Source organism: Oxyura jamaicensis, chromosome 3 (assembly GCF_011077185.1).
Source record: "Oxyura jamaicensis isolate SHBP4307 breed ruddy duck chromosome 3, BPBGC_Ojam_1.0, whole genome shotgun sequence".
Taxonomy (NCBI): Eukaryota; Metazoa; Chordata; class Aves; order Anseriformes; family Anatidae; genus Oxyura; species Oxyura jamaicensis.
The window spans coordinates 116,338,698-116,362,581 of record NC_048895.1 but is presented as its reverse complement, the minus strand read 5'-3'; the positions used below and the strand labels follow the sequence as shown (position 1 = coordinate 116,362,581).

Genomic DNA, 23,884 nt, shown 5'->3' with positions numbered 1-23,884 from the left:
GAGAGGGCACTTTGCCTTTTTCTGTATGAAACGCGTTCTTCCCAGACGGTTCACCTCTACACCCCGTACAGATTCTTGCTTTTTGATGCGTACACTGAGACAGATTTCATACCGCATTTGCTCTGCTTGCTCTGCGGAAAAGTTCCACTTCTTAAAGGCCGTTTGAGGGGATTGTGTAAAAAATAATAAAAATAATCTGCACTGGCAGCTGGGATGTAACTTGTTAAGTTGTAAAGAAGCTGGGCAGAGCGAGGATTGCAATGAAGCTTTGGAAGAGCAGAATCAATGGGAGCCCAAAGTGCTTGCTTAGTTGAGGGAAATGAAGAAAAACTCCAGAGCTGCCTTAGCGAATGTGGCAGCAGAGCACGTGTCCACTGCTTCCACCGCTCCCAGACAGATCCGAGCACATCTCGTGCCTCGGTGTGCACTCAGACGCTTCTGTCGTGTGTGTGCAAAGCCACTGGTGGGTACTGGTAACTCGCAGCATACTCCTCTCTTACCTGCTGCTGCTGTTCCCCCTTGGAAAAGAGGGAAATGGATCTGGGAAGGCTGCTAAATAAAAATAAAAAATCTTCAGTAAGTGAACCACAGCTGCAGGAGTAAATTTGTGCTTTAAATGCAGATGTTTTCACAACCTTTGTCTGCAAAATCTGATATAATTTAATTACTCTACATCTCTTTATGTTAAGCATCCCTGATATTTCCACATTTTCTCTTAAGACCATAAAGATAAAATTCTTAGGTGGGGACAGTCCATTGCTAAGACAGTGCAGGGAAAACTAATTCCTTTTCCCATTCTCCTAGACTCTTTTAAATAAATAAATAATAGTATTTAAAAAAAAAAACGTGGATGCTTATTCAAAGCCTAGCAGCCAGATGCTGACCCAGCCCTCCAAACTGTGCAAATACTAGAAAGGATAAGGAACTTCTGTTGAAATGGCCCCATTTAATAAATGTAATAAATTCTCAGTAAATTGGCGACATGGGAAGTATTTAACGTGTCAGTGAAACCAGGTGATGTGTGCGGGCTGGGTAGCTGGGAATTCAGTCACTGTCCCTCGTGAAGGCAAGGCAGGGGTTGTGGGATTCGCTTCCTACGGCCTGCTCCTGGGGAAAGTTTGGAAATGTTTCTGGACTCCGCTGCCTAACGCAGATGCGAGCCCCTGGCAGAAGGGAAACCATTCACTGTGCATTTCTGGAAAGGAGCGCAGCCAAATGGAGAAATAGCTAATTCCTTGCTTTTTAACCGTAGGAATTCGTTTATTGGACAAGCTCTAAATTCCCTTAACCCCTTTTACCCTGCTATAAATGGAACGAGCTGTGGTGTTTTACTAACACGGTGAGGTTTTATGGTGAAATCCTATCCATTCTGAGTCTGTCTCAGCCCTGCTTTTACACACGCAGAGCCGCACCTTTCCCATCCTCTTGCAAAAACTACCTACCAGGCTGCTTCAATGCCTGGGTTCCACTTGTGCTTTTTGGTTACGGGCGATGATTTAGCTGTTTATATGACTTTTTAATGTTTATTTTTGCTCAGAGGAGCAGCTGTTTCTTCCCCCCAGGGGTAGACAATGAGCGCAAGTCCGGCAGGACAGACCCTGGTTCACGTCCCATAGCAGCTTCCCATCCTCACCATGGGATGTGTGAAGGTTTTTCCCCCAGTGTGTCTTGGTTTATCTTGATTTATTAACAGAGAGCCCGTTGTGGAAGGAATCAGGTGAGTTTCAGAGGGCCTTCCTTTCCCGAAGGCACTGTCAAGTCCTGTCTCTCACTTGATGCTTTCCAGCTCAGGCTTCTGGAAAGGAGAAATACATCCATAGAAAGGGGACAGAAGGGGAGAGGTGTGATGCTAATCCGCTTTCAGTGACTTTTCCAGGCAGCCTGGCACTCAGGAGCCCTTATTTGCACAGGTCACAGAGCGTGCTTCTATTGGCGGAGCTATTTTAAGTATTTACTCAGCTCTTTGGATGCGTTGAAATACCTTTGCTATAAATTCACCCTTTGCTTCCTGAGACGGCTGTACAATTAAACAGAAACCTGCTATTTTCCATTTGGGGGCCAAAAAAGAGCACAGCCTGAATAAAGCCCAGCTGAGGCACAGCTCACCCCTTCTTTACAACACTTTTCCTCTTGATGAAGACAGAACAGCATTTCCAGAGCGGCTGTCAGCAAAGAGGACGAGCTGTTACATCTCCCGTAGATATCCATGGTCACCTTATTGCTCTCTGGCTTGGAGGTTGGGGATGGGAACTTCAGCTTTGTGTGTTTTTAAGGTGTCTCTGTTTGATGATGCTTTACATTTGTAGCTTCAATGGTTTCATCGTCTGTCTTGTCTTTCTTTTTTTTCCGTGAGCAGGAGTGAGAAAATGGGCCTGATCTTTAGTGCACTAGGAAACGCAGTATTTATTATTCGTAGGGGCTACGTTAAGCATGCGACCCGCTCCTATCCCGATAGAAGAGCCAGAATGGAGACAGACGCCTCCCCCAGTCACAGCTACCTCGGGGACCTTCAGACTACGGCGAGGCAGTCGGTTCACGTGGAGGAAGGAGTGCCTGGCTGTTATGGAAAGGTATGTCGCTGCGGGGTTCTGCACACGGGCGTTTTAAAGCCAACACAAAAAGCCTTTTTCCTGCTGGCTTTGTTTTCATGGATGTGCTTTGGCATCACATTTGCCAATGACAGTGTTGATCGTGGTATTCTACGTGGTAGAGCAGGAGGAGCTATTGCAGCCCTTTTGTTGCTTAAAAAAAAAAGTGATGTACCCCTCTGGACACTACCTCATATTCTGTAGCTGCTAATGATGCTCTGTCTTTCCATCCAGTCTACTCCGGGCTCTGTCTTGGTGGGGTTCTGCACGCTCTTTACATTTCTCCTTCCCAATTTCTGCTTTATCCTGCTAACGTATCAAGTTATTTTATATGTGAGAGTGGCATTTCAGCAGCACCGTAATTGTTCAGGATGCAGAACTTTGCTTAAGAAGCAATAGATTCCCTATCCAAAAAGGCTCTTACAACCCTTTTACATGAGCTGGGAACAGTACAGAGCAAAGTGGATCTTTCAAACACATATGCAGAGTGGCAGGTGATCATTAGAGCTCCCAGCTCTTCAGTCCTGCAGAGACGAAGCACTCTCTGAGCCGGGACTCCTGGCTGCCTACGTGCTTTTCCTTTCCCTCTGCTTAGAGTAATCTCTCTTTTGTGGGTAATATCACATAATAACAAAGGGCTAGTGAGCTCAAACGTAGTTTAAGGATGAATGCTTATTTCTGTTAAAGGCTAAGTGGCTGGGAGGAGTCTTCTTCCCTCCAGGAGCGTGAGGAACCTCCTTTCCCTGACAGCACCAGATGATGCTCTGTGTGTGCTGTACTCCTCCCTGGTTTGCAGCTCCACTGAGTCCTTGGCCAGCAGATTTTGAGGGTGTGCTTTTGCCATTTCCATACTGCTGCCCCTTCTTGCTTGCACGAGGCTCTTTTGAGCTGATGAGGAGCAGAAGGGTGTCTCCTTTTGCCATACCAAAATACTGAGCTCCCTCGGGGACCCAAGCCTTTTGACACACAACATGAGCATCCTTCTGTGAGGCTATAGGCCATTAAAAGGGCTTTGCAGGGCTGAGGCCAGTAACTAAAAGTGTTTGTTCCATATTCTACCCTGGCACTGCACTGCGTTTTCAGCTTTGGCTGAATGTTTCCCCAAAGGAAATAATGTAAATCTTTAAAATTCATTGTGCTTTATTAGACCCAGCTAATGCAATGCCCTGATAGTACAGGGGTCTGCATTTGTCTTAGGCATAGGTGTTTTCCTCCTTGGTTTCTGCCTGCCCTAAGCTGCCATTACTACTATGATTTGCTGTTTGCATCATGATAGTGCCTTAGACTCTTTGTGCTAGGTGCTGTGGAAACACAGAGCAGAAAGAGAAAGCTAAGCAAGCAGGCACTGCTCTTTCCTCCTCCAGATCTCTCCTAAAGCCAGTCTCTGCTGTGACACTCAAAGTCAGACAACCTGTACTGGTTTGGTACGTGTCTGTCAGAAAGGTTTGGGTTTGTGTATTAAAAGAAGCAAGTCGGTGTTGACGTTGGAAATCATCAAGTTCTGTATGCAGATGTGTAATCACCTGATCTAATTTTTCACTGCTCTCTTTCTCCTTTTAGCCACTCTTGGTTTTGTTCACTGCATCTTGTCTCGTGCTCTGTAAGGTATTTACTGCCGGAGGTCTCTTATTCTGTGGTTACATGGAGACTTCTGCCACGTTGCCTTAATCCTGGCTTTAATCACCATATGCCAAGCCCCTGGGAGGCCACCGCAGGCACAGCATTTCACGACCTCGTGTGTAGGTTCTGGAAAGCATGGCCGAGAGTTTTACTAGAGGCAAGAATACAGTAAACTCGAGCCGTGGTAAAAGCTTTGCATGACCATAAAACTACACCATAAAGCAAGTCGGGAATATGGTTGCTTAACTGCACGACTTTAATAGGCCTAGCGGAGCCGTAAGGATGAGCTCTTTTATGTGACAAGTTTTGAAACAGTGGGAGGAAAACGCTCTCGTGGGAGCCCTGGGGAGAAGCTAGTTTCTCTTACAAGTCGCCAGAGTCCTCCAGTAACACGCCTCGGAGACCCGGCCACGCTGGAGGTAACCAGGCCCGTAGATGTCTCGAGCGGATCAGGTTTGCTTGGTGCCATAGGGTCAGGAAGCAACATCTGGCCCCCAAAAACAGTGTTTGGCATTGCGTGTGGTCTGGTGCCAGCTGGTAATTTGCGTTTTCCTCTAAAGGATTAGGTTTTGACCGGGAGTGGAGGCATCTTACTTGGTTTGATGGGCTACAGTCCTTAATTAAATGTGTTTTGTGGTGCTGTGTTTGTATGTCCTGCAGCATCTCAACGTGCTTTTGGTGTGTGCAGGGATTTAGGCACCTAATTTTGAGCTTCTTTTGGGGGTATCTCAGCAAAGTGCTTGTTCATCCGGGCTCTCTGGCTATTCAGCAGGGATCTAGAAGTTGATTCCAACACGCTGCTGCAGCTCAGGAGGGGTACGTGAGCCTTTCTAGCTGCAAGAAAGGAGCCTTCTGCAATGACACCTAACTTTGGTGATTTAGCTAGGTGCCTAAAGGTAGGAGGGCTGAGTCTGGACATCAATGGAAGCTCCTGTGTAGGTGATGCAGAACTACTTTTTCCCGTAAACTTCTGAAACGTGGCTGTGAAGCTGTATAAGCAGTTTTTGGATGAGGATCAAAGTCTCGGGCTGCTATGTGAGTTAATTGTGGGATGTGCTTTTGACTTGGAATCAGTTGGTATGAAATGCAGTTGGTAGAAGTCAGTGTGTCAAAGCAGCTGAGAGCACTTCAAGGGAAGAATCTGAATGTGATTGCAAAAATTAGAGAGATTCACTTCCAGCAGGCTCTCCAACTGGAAATGCACAGCACCGCTCAGGATTTGGTCCACGAACTGTGTGAGAAGGGTGAGGGCTGAAGGCTAGTTTGTTTTTAAAGATGCAAATCCACACTAATTCCAACACAATTAATTATTACGTCGGTGCCAACCTGATGTAATTAAGATTATAGTTAGGGCCACCACATGTATTTAAATGTCTGATGTGCATAAGTGTCTGTATATAGGGTATGTGTATTAAAGAAACTAATTGGTTTATGCTGGATTTCCAGAACGCTGCTTGCGGTTTCTGTAATTCAATTCTGCAATCTTTACTGCTTTTTTGGAAATTCTCCCAGGATGGTTTATTAGTCGCTAGGCTTAGATTTCGGACAATAGATTCAGAAGGTCTCTTTCTCCCTTTCTCTCCTTTCTATTTTTTTTTTTTTAAATATCGCTCCGAATATTTATGCTCTGAAGGTTAAGAGGAGCAATAGTTCCAGAAAGTAAAGTTCTATATTTAACTGCAGACTAGGTGTGGTTCAGACAACTGCAGTGCAAGCTCCCTCTTGCTGCTGTGCTAGTGATATCAACCTTGACCTGTTCTCTTCTTGAGCCTCCTCCTCATGAAATATGCTGAGTTTTGTGAGCGGTGATGTTGTTGTGTGGCTTACCCTCCTTGGGGAATAGAGCTACGACTACAACAGTCCTTTCCATTGAAACCGGAGGTTAAACTTAAAAGTCTGGTGCTGGTTCAATTTCGTGTTCTCCTTTGTTACATCTTGTCCCAAAGATTTTTTTTTTTACCTCTTTTCAACCCCTCTCATTAGAACTATGAAACTGAAAATCCCCTTAGGGTGTTTTTTTTAAATGAAGCTGTGTCGTCTTGTCTTTTTTTTTTTTTTCTCCTTCTTTAAGTTATTTGTGTTTCTCCTGTAATTGTGTGTTGCAGTTGAGGTTTATCTTATTTTTCAGGCAAATTGTTGCTAAAAAACCGTCTAAGATTGGCAGCAGAATCAATGGCTATACCTGTTTTAAGGCACTCTTGCTGAATGCCAGTGAAGACTGATGGGGGGAGGGCTTGAATGTTAAGTCTATGCTTCATCCAAATATTAAATTGAAATAGCTATAAATTCTGCTCTAAACAAAATGAGGAATTCATTAATTGAAAATATTTCAGTTTGTTTAGAGAGGAGGGACTTTTCTGGCTGAGGGTTGCTTTGATTTGTGTGTCTGTATTTTTGTTGTAACACTTTTTTTTGTTCTCGAAGAAATATTTAGGTTAAATACGACTAAATGATACCGATCCTTATTGTCCCCATTTCACAGGTGGCAAAATGGAGTCAGGTGCTCCACTTGGCTTTGTGATCTACGGCAACTTTATTCATAACAGAAATGGGTTTAGATTTCCCAAGATACCGAGGGTATCATTTCGTGATAGAGCTGAGCTGAATTAACAGATTGTCACCATCTCATCCTTTAGGTGTTATCCTGTCTCATCACCCTTCTCGATTCCTCCTCCTCAGTTTCCCTGCTCCTACCACCCTGTATTGTGCCAGATATGTTTCTTGCCTGATGGAAATACCAGCCAATTCAGCTCGGTTCATTACATACATTTATTTATATATATATATATTTTTTTTTTTTTCCCCTCATTTCAGTGAATTGATTCATCTTGCCATGCAATGGGGGGCATGCCAGAACTGCCAGAAGTGGCTCAGGGCAAATGACAGGAATGCACGACGGAGAGCTTGACAGAAAGATGTACAAATTTTCCATGATTCTTGTTGTTGATGGTTTGCTTGCCTGTATTTTTTTTCTGGTTTTGTTTGTTTGGACCTGGATGAGTTGGTTAAAAGTGTGGTTATCCTGGCAGTTGTGCTGGCATCGTTGAAGATGCGTCCTTAGGTTTAGACAGGGATCTCCTGGAAAGAGTCCAGTGTTTGGCCACAAAGATGATACGGGGCCTGGAGCATCTCCCCCGTGAGGAAAGGCTGAGAGGCCTGGCTCTGTTCAAGAGAAGACTGAGAGGGGATCTCATCAATGTGTATAAATACCTGAGGTGTGGGAGACAGGGGTTTGGCCAACCTCTTTTCAGTGGTTTGTGGGGACAGGACAAGGGGCAACACCACAAAATGGAGCCCAGGCAGTTCTGCACCAACATGTGAAAGAACTTCCCGGTGAGGGTGACGGAGCGCTGGGACAGGCTGCCCAGGGAGGTTGGGGGATCTCCTTCTCTGGAGATATTCAAGGCCTATTGGACGCCTACCTGGGCAGCCTGCTCTGAGGAACCTGCTTTGGCAGGGGGGTTGGACCCGATAGTCTCTGGAGGTCCCTTCCAACCCCTGTAATTCTGTGGTTAACCTGGTGTCACTGCCAAACTTCTTGTCCGATTCAACCAGATGGCAGTTTTGCTCCCTCTTTGCGGCGGGCCCAAGCTGGCTACGAAAGTCATCTTACTGCCCAAACCAAGCCACTGCTGTGTTTCCTTCAGCTGAATGGTCACTTGCAGGACATATAGCCTTGCCTGTCCTCCTGAAGAAGCGACTTCTGCTGGTCCCAGGCTGGTCCCAAGTCACCCTGGGCTGGGCCAGCGGAGCCCTGTGCATGGTTCTGGCCCTGAGCGCTATCAGGGCTGACATGCCTTATTAGAAATTCTTCCGATTGTGAAAGCGCTATTACTGCTGCTCTCCCCAGCGCTGGGGCTTCCACAGCTTCCCCGGGGAGAATGAGAGCTCTATTAGCTCCTGAAATTCAGTTAGGAAATTTTCTTAGTTAATTTCATCCCATTACTCTTAGTTATGTCTTCTAGCAGAACCTTAATACCGGCCCCATAGGGGATCTAAGTTTCCTGTGCAAGGCTTTGGAGGAGATTTAAGTTTTGGATTCATTGTGTTTCTCCCTCTTCAGGCTGACAACAGAGCAGGAAGTAATGTCTTTCGGTCTCTTCCATTAGGCTCGTATATTGTTAAAACCAGACCATCAGTTTCTCATCAATGTAACGACGTCCACCAGTTGACTCGGAAATTCTGCTCGTTTTCCGTGGGTTTGTTGGACCAAGCGCTGAGAGTTGTGTCGCTGCCCCTCGGATGTCATTGAACCTTTCTCTGACTCCGTTCTTGACTGTAAAATATCTGCTACCTGTTTGGGAGACTGCAGCAGAGCAAACAAAGGTATGAGCAAGAAGCTAAAAGCCTATAACCTTCAGGCTACCGAGGAGGATTTGTGTTCAACATTAAGAAAAACTTTCTGTCTTTAAGGATGGTTGAGCACTAAGGTTATCCACAGAAATTATGGAGTCTTTCTGAGGAGCATATTAGCTAAAAACCTGTCAGGATTGTTCTGATATACTTGATCTCAGCAGAGAGGGAAGCGTCGAGTGACTTCTTTGCATTACTTTCCAGCTCCTTCTATTCTATTATAAGGTGTTAGTCAGCAAGCCGCAGTGGGAGGTTTAACTTCATTAAGTCCTTTGAGACCTAGGAAGGGAATTTTTTTTAGGATCTTTATTTTCTGTTCATGCTCGTGAAGGGCTTTGAGATCTGTGAGTACAGACACTTCTGCAGAGGCATTCAGCAAAGTTCAGCTTTACAACTTAGGCACAAGCAAGATGATTTTATTATCTGAAAGTTCAAGTGGTTCGACTCGGGGTCATCGCTGTATGTCTTCGTAAAATGCAAGAGCAGCCATTTTATGCTTACTACACAGCATTGTTCTTATTTTGCATTAGATCAAGCCACGTTCCCTCTTAAACATGCATAATATGCAAGCTTCCTATTCTAATCAGCTGTAAGCAAATCCCAGTTGTTTGGCAGAGAGCACGCAGTAAAATGTACTGCTAGGATGTCTGCCCAAAGTGCTCACCAGCCGCTGGTCTCTTGAAGGATCCAGCACCTAATGAGTTATTTTTCTTCTTCAGGGAGCTCAGGTGCTTTTTGTATCTTTGTTCTTTCTCTCCTTTTTTTTAATAATAAAAAAAGAGATCCGTGGGAGGGGCAACTCCTTGCAGCAGACTCCGGATATATATAAATATTTTTTTTGCCAAGGTCAAAATAACTGAAAGCAACATTTGCAAAGCGAGCCTTGTCAGTCTGACCTGTAACAGCACTGTCTGATGCAATAAGCCCATATTTCAAGAGTGGGAATTCTTCTCTAGCCCAGATACTCTGCATTTCTGCAGGGCCACTTTAGATACTTGGTGTTCTGTCTCCTGCTCGTGACCTTCACGAGCAGGATCTCACCCTAAGCTATGTCATTGTCTTCTCATAGAATCACTTTGATTTCACGTGAGCATCCGCAGCTTGTAGAGCTGTGTCGGGGCATTGCATGTGGGGTGGTGTACAGGCAACCTCAATTCAACCTGAGTTCTTGCTGGGAGAAATTGAACGTGTCATGGCATGTCTGATAGAGCAACCTGAATGACAGGCTGCTTAATAACCACCCAGGTCAGCCTCACTAAAGAGCATCCATTTTATCCTTGTGAACCTTTTCCAGCTCCATCCTTTGGCACAAAGGCTGATTTTGCAGCGTGTGCCTGTATTGCACCAAGCACCGCGGGGTTCTGGCACCTGACTGCCGCTTGGAGGCTCAGCAGTAACGCAGGTGATGATGATGAGGGTGTTTGTCATTCTTTCTACCTATCCTCCATGGTCAGGAGCTAGCTCACATATGGCTAGCAAGCATACAGCTGTGGACAAAACCTCTTATCTCTTACTCTAATTTTCTTAAAACCCTGCTATTGCAGCCATGGGTATTATTATTCGCATAAATATGTAATTCCTTCTAAATGCTGTGAAGGTCTTCAGGGTACTTCATGAGAACTAATTACTACCTAGTTTCATTTTGTATGCTAAAATATGTTTAAAAACTTGGAGGTCCCTTTTGCCTGAGTAGAAGGAATCTGAACATCGCATTACATGGCATTTGCCTTCCCATGATCATTCATTTTGTATACTACTATTAATGTACTGCTTATTTAGCTTCTCTCTGCACTAAACAGTCCTTCTCTTACCTCTTCTCATATGGAAAGTCTTTCCTTGCATCTAATAGCACGCATTATTACTCTTCTCTGGGCCTTTTCTGTGTCTTCTGAGCAGCCTGCTCCAGGCAGCCCTGCCTGAGCAGCAGGGTTGGACCAGGCGACCTCCAGAGGTCCCTTCCACCCTCAACCATTACAGGATTCTGTGATTCTACATTTTAATTTTTAGTGATGCAGGGCAGGGGAGAAGGGACTGGAGCAGTACCGATTACCATATTTCCAGAGGGAATATTCCAGCTTATACAGACAGCAGAATCCGATTCCTGTTCTCTGACCTTCAGCCTAACAGCTGATTTTTGCTGATCATTTTTGTATATTGATTGTAAGTATGTTTTCTTGGAGTAGTCCGCAATGATTTGTGTGTATTTTCCTTAATGGTTATAACTAATTTAGAACCAGTTGGGGTACATGAGTAGTTTGTTCTGTACTGTGTGCATTACTCTGCTTTTTGCAAAGACAGCTAATGAAGTTCAATTGTGGGTGTGTTTAGATATTTCTGAAATTTATGGCAGTGATCTGCTTTATTTGTATCTAAAATAAATCTTTTACTTTCCAGAACATTAAATAATGCCACTTTTAATTACAGTCTTTTTAGGACACAACTTCTTTGAGCCAAGGACTGTATTTTGTTCATATACAGAACGTGCTAAAGTGGGCTGTCGACAGTCATGCTGAGACCTCTAGATGCTGCTTGCTCTGTGTGCAGTGTAAAAGTACAAGTCCTGTGCTGTGGGTATCTCTCTGTGAGCTTTCTTCTATGCCAGCACTAGACTTCTTGGAATTCTTCTTCCTACGATTATTCTGTTTAAAGTACACAGGATCAAATGGTAACAAAAAGCTTGTATTAATTAACCTACACCATTATTTTCTTACCTGTATCTTTGGATGTGCTCTGGTACGAGGATGTAACTGTTTTACTCTACTATTTCTGTGTTTGTACTGAAAGAGCCTGAGATGATGCCGGGGGAGTGTACTCAGTTTTTGACAGCAAACTTCTGGGAAGTTTAGCAGATAGTGCAACAGCAAATGGCTCCCTGGGCAGTAACGAGCACAAGTGATCGTAAAGCTGTGATCATTCCTTCTGGCTCTTTTTCAGCTTACTTAACCTCCTGAGAATGGACTAGACCAAACCTGCCAAGGAGGGTCGTTGCAGGTCCAAGTTCAGCTAAAAGAAAGAGGCAGTCATCGCTCACAGGGAGATTTACCTGATCTGTAATATTATCCACGGAGTAAATCCACTTAAATGAATTATTAAATTAACATCTTGAGCGCTCTGGAAAGCATTCGGATGGAATTAGCGATCAGGTTGGCACCTTGTCACTTCGTATTTTGATGCAGCCAGCTGTCAGCAAGGAGTGCCCACGAGCACCGTCCAACTCAGCTCACCATTTCTGGTTTCTAGAAGGATGCAAACTCTTCGTGCTGACCCTCGCTGCAGCTAGTCTCGGAACAGAGGCCAAACCTACCTCAGTGAAAGGAAATTCTGTGCCATCTAGTAACAGATGTGAGGTCTTTATACAAGTAATAAACAGAGTAATTACAAGGAGAAGTGAGGGAGCAAAATACCTAAGTAAAACTCTTTAAGTATGTTGCATCATGTATTTATGGGCTCTTGGTCAGACTGTGGAGCACTTTAAACAGACTAAAAAGAATGTGTTATCAGGGAACCATATGGGCTTTAACCGCAGAAGTCACTACCACATCCTAGATTCTTTTTTATCCTTTTTTTTTTTTTTTTGTAGTCCGGGATTGCACAATTGACCTTTTTTTTTTTTTTGCTTGAGTTTCCTTTGGAGCACGCATAAGTTTTAATCTGTTTTGAATACTGCACTGTTTGTGAGGAACTTTGTCAACAAAATAGAAGACGTGGAGCTGTTCCAAAGAGCTTTTTTAATATGATTTCCTTATAAACAAAAAAAGAGAAGAAAATAGGGTACATAAGAGCAAAACATATAGAAAAGGTCATCTGATTTGTTGGTGATTATGTACATAGGCTGGCGCTCTTTCGGTTTCTAAACGCTCCTTGCTATTCTCTTAATCGCAGGAACATTGGGCTGGGACTTCCTGTTTCATGTCCAGCTTCTCGTTTCAGTCAACCTTTATTATATCCCTTTCAGAAACTGATTAAATTCTCTATCTTACAAGCAGATATTGCCAAGGGTACAAAAGCCTACTGGGAGACTGCTACCCAGCAGGCTTTTATTGTTTCCACAGTTAAAAACCTACGTTCCTGAGATCGTCTGTGACCAGTATGTACCCATCCTTCTTGGATCAATATTATCATTTAACTAGAATAGATCCTGACCTCCAGCTCTTGTCTCCAGTGTTGACCCTCTTCATTCTTCATGTATTTATGGTAAACCATAACCTCATCTCAGCCTTGAGGTCTGCTCAGGTAAAACAAGCTGTATCTCTTGCAAGATAGAGATTCCATTCCTCTGCTACCCTGATTGCCCTGTGGTCTGACGAGTTTGAAATTCAGCTTTCTTGAATGTGTGACTAGGACTGTACATCGTCCAGGTGAGGTCTTGTGATGGTTTTCTTTCTGTACTGGAAATAGCCAGCATGCTGATAGAAACATCCAGGTTTTGCTATTTTGGTGGTTTTGTTGCACTTTCAGGCATACTACAGTCACTTAACAGGCAATGATCTTTCTATTCCAGCTCATGATATCTTTGAGTACATAAGAAGCTGCTGTTGTTCCCAAAATGTGCCCTTACATAGTGGACTTTTAAATTTCTCTCTAGTTCTTGCCCTCAGGTTTGTCTGCTTCTTTTTACGATACTCCAGTTCTCTGTATTGACAGGGCTTCTGACTTTGTCATCAGCAGATTGCGTTACCTTGTTCAGACTTTGTGGCAAGATCATTAAGTATTTTCATTCTTAAGATACTCCTACGATGATACTTGAGAAATACCACTGATAACCTCCTTCCAAGCCATTATTCTCAATTTTCAGTCCACTTCTTAAGGCAACTAACTCATAATTATCACCAGTCTTTATTATTAATAATTTTCCATTTGTCCCTGTATCAAATGCTTTGCTGAAGTCTCCAGATGATAAAGAATAATTGATTTTTCTAGATATAGAGACGTAGTCAAGAACTCCTCGGTTGCTTTTAGAGTATTACTACCAGTGCTGTTTTAGTCATACCTCCTAAAGAGCAGATGAGGCTCTCCCCAGGGAGCTTGGCTTTTCTGAGCTGCAGTGGCAATGACATTTAAGAGGAAGTACATGGCAGAAATCACAGCTCATGATGTGGAGTACAGATCCAGGAGTCAGGAGCTGTGGATTTATTTCATGGCTCTGCAGCTGCTTTCTTGTGTGTGCATCTCTTAACTTTGCTGTTCTCCCACTCTTAAATTCTTCTATTAACATCTGAAAATTAAATTCATTTTTTCTGCTTTGTGTCTGTGCAACACTTAATGCAATAATAGTTCTGGTCCAGGTCTTGAAGGTACCAAGCATTAGGAAAAATACCTGTGATGAGTCCAAAATCAGAAGCTTTGATCCTCAGCCTCTTGACTTTATGCCCTGGATATCCTGCAAGAATTGGCCTTAGCTAAGGCTTTGGATTCCGTAGGGTCCTTTGATTAGTTTAATCAATTTTTATTTCCTGAAATTGCAGCAACAGTGATGGTTGGCTGTGCCCTCCAAAGCTAAGCTAAGCTGAGTCAGGTCAAGTACTGGAAATTGTAAATAAAAACTTGTGGACGTTTGCGGGGAGAAGGCTAGCGATTTAGCAGTGCACAGGAAGTTGTCAGCTCATCCTAAGCTTTATCACAAATGTCATGGCTGGTATTTTTCCTCTCCTGGAGGCTTAGGACAAAGTGCGACTTAACAGCTTCACAGCCAGGAGGAGTATAAAATTCTGAGAAACGTGACCACACCGAGACTTAACTAGTAAAAACCTGGGGGACCTGGCTGCTTACGCTTGGCATTCTGTATATGTCTTTTTATTTGGAGATCCAGTGCTGAACTTAGCACTAAAGCACAATTTTGAGGCAAGGATAGACTAGACTTTTAGAAATACCTTACTTCAGATGAGCAGAAAACTCAGATTCTGACTCTATTTTCTGAAAGAGGACAGAATGAAGTTTTGGGTTGAGTAATGTTAAATGCAATTAATATATTTTTGTATTTATTTGTGTTGCCAGATAAACCCCTGGAATCCTCTGTTGTCCTGTAAGTTGTATTTCTAACAGCCACGGTTCTGATTATGGTATATCCCCCTGGAAAGCTGGGCTTACCAAGCAGCAAACACATGCCCTACGAGTGGGTAGGCTCTTGCTGAAGTGCCAGGGATGATTTCTGTAGGGTCTCATCACTTCTTGGAGATGTTTCATCCACGGGCTGACCCTGCTTTGTGAGCACTGGCTAATCTGAAGGGTGTAACTTCAATAACTCTTCCCCTGTACAAAGTTCAGAATTGTAGATGAGATGTTTGTTTCACAGATGTCTTCACAAAGGTCTGGTTTATCGTGGGGTTAAGCCCAAAGGATTTAACGCGCATAAATAGCCTTGTAGTGTGTAGGTCTCAATTTAAAAAATGCAAGTAAATAAAGCAGAAGACTCACACATTATTCATGCTCAGATGCCTTGTTAGGAAAAGCTTTGAAGGTGCTGCGTGCTCACACCACCTGGTTGTGGCATATTACAGAATAATTCTCACCTGATCATGTCTTGATGTGATAGTTGCTGGCCTTAAAAAAAAAATCCATCATTTTTTCCCTCTTATTTTGTGACCAATTCAGCCAGCTATGTTAGTTTTAGGAGTCTGGGACACCGTGAAGCTTAAGGATAGTCGTACACATTTAGCCATGTCATGTCAGTGTCTTCAAGGTGCCTCAAGCAGAAAGTACCTATGTGTTTGTTTCAAATTGCTGAAAAGTCCAATTCTCTCTGCTCGGAAGACAGCTGTTGTGTAATTTCAAAAATATTCTTATCACCAAATCCAATTACAAGGAAGAGTAAATCACCACCTCTGATGTCTTAACTATTCTTATTTTAATTGTTAATTATCTCGACGGTAGGGTGCTATAGATTAGGAGGCATAGATTATCTCTTGAAAGTAGGAGGCTTTCAGAGCTATTATCAATTAATTCTGGTTTTCAACAATTTGGGGGATAATTTTAATAGCTTGATAGGATTGTGTTGGTGCTTGAGACTGCTGTCAAAACATCAAGAAAATGACTTTTAAAAAATGAGAAACTTGTTGATATTACAGTAGCTTTGAAGGTCAGAGTTCTGCACACTCCAGTGCAAGGTGTATTTCTGATGTTTTAATTTACGTTGTGGAGATTGCTTCTGCTCAGGGAAAAGAAAGTGATTTTTTGAGTTTAGCCACGGATTTGTACAACCAGGCTAAAGAACTGACCCTTGTGCATGAGTTTTTTAGATGTGCACTGACATGATTATGCAATTTCAGCACACAGAGACTAACATGCAAAACAACAATTACAATTTACATATGTCTGGTGCTGTAAGTAATCAAGTCCTGTTGAGATCTCTCCTCCCGATTTGCACTTTCCGTGAAAAGAAGTATGAGAATGAAACTTCTGTTACAATGAGGGAGTTCAAGACTGTTCTTTCAGAGTTCAGCAGTCCACTGGGGTTGAAAGCTAAAGCTAGGAATGAGACGCGGATTTTTAAAGAGTGAGTATTCCCGGAATTTGGTTCCAAAGCATTTTTTTTTAAGTTATGGTAGTTCTTCATTGGACAAAATGCAAGATTTTTACATGGGGCTGGGTATCTCTGAAGGTCAAACAGAAGAGCTGGGCTTAGCATCAGAATCGCTGAGGAACCTTGGGTCAATGTTGTAGAAGAGGTCAGGCTGGAGTCCCACAGTGGTTTCTTGTCCTTAAAATCCAAGGACCTCTGAAAGCCCCTAGCTAAATGATAGTCATATATGGAAAACAGTCGGGAGCTGCAACAGTTGTGTTCGTCAGTATTTTGGGGGATTTGGGGATTTTTTTTTTAACTTTTGCCTGGATGGAAGATCCAGTTGAGCCGAAGGATTGCGTAGACTCAAGTTCATCTGCTCACATCCCCAAAGCCGTTCTCATCCTTGGCTGATCTCAAGTGCAAAAGTGGCTCACCAGATGTTCCCCGTAGCAACTCCACTGCTGCTCACATTTTGTGGTTCTGGAAGGAGAAGGTAGTAACTTCGGAGTAATTCTCCGCTCTGCCAGAGTTTATCGGTGGCGAGAATATCTTTGAGCTTTAATTTTGCTGTCTATGTTGTGGGGTGCACTGGTTGGTTGACACACATCCCGTTACTGTAGGATCTGCAGAAATAGCAGTAGATAAAACGGATAGTGTCATCTGTTGACCCCGATGAAAATAGCATTAGTGATATTCTTGGCCAGTATTTACTGAGAAATAAACTAGTAATTACAATTTCCAATGAGATTATGCTTTGAATGTCACTTCCCTGACAGTCTGCTTCATGCCATGCAGAGATAAGATCTCGGGCACAGTTTGACAGACCAACTTCAGGAATATTTCCAGTGATTTGACAGCCCGAATGATAGTTCTGCTAAAAGCCACGAAGACTGAAACGGTGACCTCTTGCTACTGGGCGATGCCAGGTTGATAAATATACTAATGAGAGATAAAAGAGGTAACTATATTCGAGTGTTTTGTGTAACTTGTCAGTGGAAAGCAGAGGGGAGGTTTGAAGGGAAACTAGATAGGGAGCTGAAATTACAGGCAGTCTTATCGAAGGCAAAAGAGCAGCTTGCACTCTCTTGTATTTTGAGACTCTGGAGGGTTTGGCAACGAGCTCGGTCCCTGGTGGCAGGAAGATCTTCTTTTCATCAGCAGGGGTCAGATGCGACCTGGGGAATATGGGCATTCATTTATTTATTTATTTTTATTTCCCCCCCATATATCTCTGGACCAGTCCACAAGCTCATTGCTCTGGCTTTGCTTTTAGCATCAGTTTAAGAGGATATATGTGATCTGCCACTGAAGGAGCTGGTTCCAGCTGTGTGCTTGTGCCATCTCCTGCCTCCATCCCTCGGCTGTGCAAACGCTGCTCTTGGCATGGGTAGGAAGCGGTCGGGCAGAAAACCTTTCTGCAAAAAGGGAGTGAAAGAGAGGATAGGACCATCCCTTTCAGCCTGCACTTAAATTGCTGTGCCGTGCCTTAAACTAAGCCTTTCCCCAGCCCCGGGGTCTGCTGAGCTGGGTTTTTATCTGCTGATACCCAACATGCAGCCCCTGAATCCAGCCATCCCTCGGCTGCTCTGCAGCTTGGCTTGTTTCAGACACGTCCCTGGCAGCTGACAGGGAGCAGCAAAACTTCCACTGTGGATTATCAGGAACACTGCCGAAGCATTGCTTAATGCATCTGATATCTCAGCCCGGATAACAGAAACCGTACAGCCCAGCAAAGAAGATTGGCAACTGTTGCAGGAATTCAGATAGGGGCACCTTGGTAAAGAGGGGAGGAATTGCGTTAACTTCCATTACAGAGCCCGGGGCTGAGATGGATTCTCTCTCTGTCATTGTCCTAAGCACATTATCCCTGAAAGAAAGAGGGTTTCTCTGAATCTGCAATTTTTCTAGGCTTCAGTGTTATTGAAATGAAACTGCTTCAAGGATATCTACATTCTTTACCATCATATGGATTCTCATCTCATGTAAATTATTTGGCCACTTTTCATTTTAATCCTCCACTGTCATTTTCTGCAAAAGAGATCATTTGGTTTCTTCATTGAAGGTATTCAGTTGACAGCTGCCCTTTGTCTAGAAAGCAGGATGCCTTTGTAGGATTTACTTGTGCCTGCTATTTTTCATTTTTTTTCCTTTGAAGTTCATACCGCTTCATATTTTTCATCTGTAGTTTTCAGGAACTTTCAGGTTTGTGAACAGCCTGTGGTTTGTAGCTGTGAAGAGGAATTCAGACGTCCCGAGTTCTTTCCCTGTCTCCCGCAGGAATGCAGCTGACTGATTAGAAAAAGAGCTGGAGGCAGATTAATTCACCTGCGGTTTGCAAGAGGAACTGGACTCCCAAAATTCACAATGTGTTCATGACTTCTACATGAGCAAACCAACCTAATCAGTGATGAAGTCTTATTTTTTTTCTATTGGTTTCTCTGTCTTGAAAACCCAGCTATTCTTAGCTACTTCCCAGAAACATTGGGTATGCTTTAAATATGGTTTGTGTCATGGCATGTCACCTACAAATCCTATTAAGATCTCAAAATAAGTGAAGGGAGAGAAACATGATGTGGTAGGAGAATGTGCATATTAAATTTGGAGGCTGATGATGAAAATCAGCTCTTAGAGTTGCAGTCGTGTAACGTTTTCAGTCACTTGTAGCTACGAGACCTTATCCTTTAAAACAGAATTCCTGAGTGTGATCTCTGATAAAAACAGCCGAGAATCTCCATTAAAAGCAAAATACGGAGATAGGGAAGATTTTTTTTCAGGAGAAACCCAGGGGCAGGTACTTTCTGGGGGAGAATAAGTTGAGGGTTGGACAAGTCCATAGGAAGCTTCAGTGCATGAGGGCAGGAGGAGGCATGTCATGAACAGGGATGAGGAATAAGCCAGTTGGTGGAAGGAGAGGAAGGTACTAAGATCACTGTGCCAACTACAGAAACAAAATTTACCTGTTCAGGTAGTTCCCTTCCAGCTCCCCTCTGAAACCTCCTTAGCTTTCTGGTCTTCAAGAAAGAGTGTTTACCAGGGGAGCTGCCTGGAAACTTCTCAATTTTTTAGTATTATTTCATAAAGCATGTTATGAGGATGAAAACAGTTCCAGATTTTCAAACAGGGATCAACTTTCTTGTAGAAGCTGTCAGGTATTTACATTTTAAAGATATTTAAAGAAAATGCTTAAGAAGATTGCATCAAAATACATTTTTCCATCAAAATGAAAACACTTTTAGTTTATTCTGTCTTCATGTGTGTAGATATGAATTACTGTTTCAATGGAGAGTTTTTCTCAGTCACAAAAATGGTCGAAATGCACAAAGAAAACTTCCTCATTTGCCTTAAGACGTCTCATTCATTGTCCAGTTCAGAAAGTTAGCTCCACCGCAAAGAGATTTCATGTTATCTCAGAGAATTGTAATCCTGCCCTAAGTTGTGTTATTAATAATTAAAGGTGACCTTTTTCTTGTTTGTGCCAGCCAAAGTGTGTGGCACTCAGTGGCTTGCTAAAAGCCTAGTGTTTAACTACACGCCAAGAAAAAGGTCAACTCGTGGCTCTTGCGTTGTCTTGTCTTGATTAATTGGTGCCTGTTTCTTGCATCAGCATAAGGATGGGCAGTTCAGATGTACGCCGTTTCTTGAATTTTGTATCTTCTGTCATTTCTTCAGTCAAGTTGGGCATTGTCTAGCATCTCTGTGACCCCAGACCATCTAGATCCATAATGGCACGCGATACCAGAGTTTTAACCTTTGGTTTTCGTACTTCATCGTATAGATCCATCACTTTGTACAATTTTATGGCATTTTGTTGCGTGGTGTTTGTTCTCGACTTCTGACGAGTATCCATAAACAAAGGAAATAATGTTTGGCAAAGGGAATCCATAAAATAGCTAAATTTGCTGAGTTAATTCTTGTACACATAGTGATGACTTGGAGTCCTGACCACAACTCCAGTGCACATGATATAGTCATATAAATAATAGCCCTGACTTTCCTTTATTTCATGGCACTCAGAAGAGGAAATGGTTCTCGTCTGTGGGCAGAGAGGGGAGTTCTCTATTTTGTAGGTGGGATGCTGAGACACAGTCATGAGACAATTGCACTAACGACAAGAAAAAGCATTTTCTAGGCTGTTTTCCAACTTTCCCTTCTCCAGAAATGCTTTCTGCTGAACATCACACCTTTAAGCAGGAAATTTTTGCAAGTTTACATGGGTGCATATATCACTATAAAGGATATAATGATAGAAAGGATGATACCTGAAAGAGGAAAGAATATACTTTTTAAAATGCCATGCCCAAGGACTTGGGGGTATTGCTGGGGTGAGAAGAAAGTCTCTGGGGCAGGGAATGTTCCTGCAGTGCCAGAGATGAAAGTGCTCTCAAAAGCTTTCAGTAACCTAAGTGTAACCAGGTGTCTTCTTCACATCTAATGGCAAAATCTCAGCCGTTTTTCAGGGGAGGTTGAAGCCTAGTGGGAATTACAGTTCTGGGCAGTCTCTCAGGACCTACTTCATAAAAGCAACTCTGCGAGGTCTGGGGAAGACGTAGATGTTTATTTGTAAATATGATTGCCTCCAAAGCCCAAATTAGTAGTATAGACATAGCCTGCCCTTCATTTGATGGAAATGGAGCTGTTTCTGTGGTTTCATTTGCTCTCCAAGCTGCCAAATCAGGTGCAAGTACATTAACAGTGCGACTAGCTGGGCTAATGTGTGATTTCTCTTAGTCAATGAAGAGCAGCTTGGAAGTAGCAGTGCATCTGTGGGCATAGCTGTAGCTGAAAATAACGCTGGGAACAACAGGATGAAGCAGTAGTACGTAGAATTCAAACCCAACATCCAAAATTTGTATTTCCAGTGGATGGTTCTAAGCTGGGAGTGAAAGAGTGGGATCTGCATTAGCAGCACTTATTCAAAGGAAGGTTGGAAAGAACCAGTTGCTCCACAGAGAGGGACTGTGCTGGGGCAGATCCACCAGAGGAGAAATACGACCATGGGAAATAATAAATGCCTAATAATGCCTAACTCTCCTACTAGCAAAAGGTCTACAGTTAAAGGAAAACCACAGAATCATTTAGGTAGGAAAGGACCTTCAAGATCATAAAGTCCAACCATGCAGCTAATACTACAAGAGCAGCTGTCCAACATCTGAACCTGCTGCTGATCAGAGTCGATCAAAGAATTCTCGGGATTATGTATTACGGACAATCTACAGAAAAATGGAGTAGACCCTGCCTGCGGCTTGCTTATCGGGGTCCATTGAAGTAAACAGGACTCTGTTTGGTGTTTTTAATGCGGATCTGATAAGATCTGTAGAATGTAAATCAGTTCATTAAAATTTTTAAAGCACTTAAACTGGTTTTTCTTTTACTTCATTTAACTTTTATAGCATGTTTACTGCATGTAAAGTACAACAAAATCACAATTATTCAGAAAAATACCGGTAAAATATGCTATAGTCAGAGTATGTTGTTTTGGGGTAGAGCTATTTTATTTTCATTGCGATTTAACAAAAAAGACTAGAAATCTTACCGTATTACCGTGTAGTTTTGTCTGTGCAATATTAACAACATCTGTCTAAATCCACAATACTTCTGTGCGTTTGTGTGTCATATATATTGGTATATATGTATATGTGTGTATATATTAACCCAGTGATCAAAACAAACAACGGCTCTTTCATTTGTAGGACGCTGCCTGAGCTTGGGGTGTGAAGGGGAAAAAAAGAAGCCAATGGTAATGAAAAAGGCAGAGGCATGGCCTACGAGGTCTTGTAACACGATGCTTCGGTTGACAGTCGTAACTCCGATGCTCGTAGCGTTGCCTCCTTCGTTGTATCTCCTCCTATGATATTCCGAATGCTGAGGTGATGCTGCAAATGCTGAGATAACATTCAATTATCCGAGGCATTTGGGAAGTTTCCAAAGAGTGGGTATGAGCGTATGCAGACACTACCATATGCGTATAAAGGTTGACATAAAATTTACCGCCTCTGTATTATCTGTGTGAGAGTGATGCATAAGCTAGCAGTTGACAAAACCTTCTAGCGAAGCTGCTTTGGAGCATTCATGCTCTGATTTCTGAAAAAAAACTTTTTTCTTCCCCCTCCTTGCAGTTACTTCAATGAGAATCAATATCCTGACGAGGCAAAGAGAGAAGAAATTGCAAACGCCTGTAATGCAGTTATACAAAAGCCAGGTGAGGAGCTGATCATGGTGTCTTTTCCAAAGGCAACTGCAATTAGATTTCACCATCTCCTGCTAAATTCAGCAAATCTCATTTTATGGCTATTACTAACAATTTAGGGTTCTCAGCTACTTGTAGGTTTCTTCTCAAGCATTCCCTGGCTTGTGTAGCTGCCATACTTGGATGAACATGAAAGTCAATGCAATTTTCAGCCCTAAATGCCTGTGTCTGAAACTTTAAATTCCCACCAGTTGAGATATGAAATACAAGTCGTGCATCTGAACATTCCATTTATACAGCATTGCTACGAAAACAAGCATGTTCTGAAAGGCTTTCATCCTTTAAGGTCAGGTATTTCTAAGTACTTGTACAAGCACTTAGCAGTGATCTGAGAATTTCATTGCACTCCACCAAAGTGGGTTTTACTGGCTCTGTGTTACAGATGGGAAATCTTAGGTTTGCAGGCTGAGGCTTGGTGGAGATCATGCAGCAGGTCCTCGGAGGACTAAAGAACACAGCTTTCCTATCTTTCAGTGTTCTTCATAATTTTTAGACAGGGCTCTCATGTTAGAATTTGTGTGTTAATGGAGGACCTCATATTTGGGTCAGTAAGTTGCATTTTCCCTGTTCCTTGAGAAGTCGTACTTAGGAGAGGAGCATCAATGTTCAGTGAGCCCACGCTCAGGACACACCTGCCCTTGTTGAGTTTTACCAAAGATTTGCATAGTTTTCAGAACTTCTTTGGATATATTTAGATTTTATATAACCAGAATAAAAACGAATGCAAAACAAAGCTAAGTATGACTCCAGAACACTGAGGCAGTCACAGAATAGCACAGAACCATAGAGAAGTTTAGGTTGAAAGTGATAATCTGGTCAATGAGGAGTATTTTAGAATAGGTTGCTTGGTGGCTTTGCCTCATTCAGTTTTGAATAGCTCCAAAACCAGAGTTTTTCCCACCTCTCTGGCACCCTGTTCCAATGCTGAGAGCTCTGATGGCAAAATACATTATCCTAATAACCTAGTCAGAATTTCCTTTGTTGCAAAATTTGTGTTTCCTCTTGTCTTCTCATGGTGGAAGCAGAAGGATCTAGTGGTTAGAGGACCAAAGAGTTCAGGATTTTAGTGCTAGCAGTGCCACCGGTGGGTTTAACAACTTTGAAGGTGCTTAAAAGGTGTGTCTCAGGATGGGTAAAATATCGAGTGGTACTGATACACAGCATTAGGGAGCAGCATAGGTATCTATTTCCAGAATTTTCTTTCTTTCACTCGTTTCATCTCTCCTTACTTGTTGAAGTTTGCAGATGCTGATTGCTGCAATTAGATGACTTTTGTAGACTGAATAAATAAACTTTGAGAAAGTCTGAAGCACACGGTGGGGGCCTCATCCCTGTGCAGGCTGCAGAGCACTGAAGATCTTATCCTGAACACCTTAAATAGTGTTAGGGCCAGTTTCCATCATGTCCCTGCAATGCTGGATCTCTCCTGTCTTCCATTTTTATGCTGATGATCAAGAAAAGGGACTGTTTGCTGTAGCTGGGTGGCGGTGGCGGATGGGATTTCTGCTGGTTTAAGTGTAACACTCGAGTGATCTGGTTTCCAGCATCCCCCAGCCTCTTCTCCCAAAAGATAGA

At 42.9% G+C, this 23,884-nt stretch overlaps 1 protein-coding gene across 15 annotated transcripts in view; it reads left to right on the top strand.

Moving 5' to 3' along the window:
• The window catches only part of HMBOX1 (homeobox containing 1), a 104,474-nt gene that overhangs the window by 69,356 nt on the left and 11,234 nt on the right, over window positions 1–23,884 (top strand). For all 15 annotated transcript variants that reach the window (XM_035322857.1, XM_035322863.1, XM_035322872.1 and 12 more), the window contains 2 exons: window positions 2,417–2,570; window positions 22,179–22,261. In XM_035322857.1, the coding sequence (XP_035178748.1) occupies window positions 2,417–2,570; window positions 22,179–22,261 (237 nt within the window). The remainder of the gene's footprint in view (window positions 1–2,416; window positions 2,571–22,178; window positions 22,262–23,884) is intronic.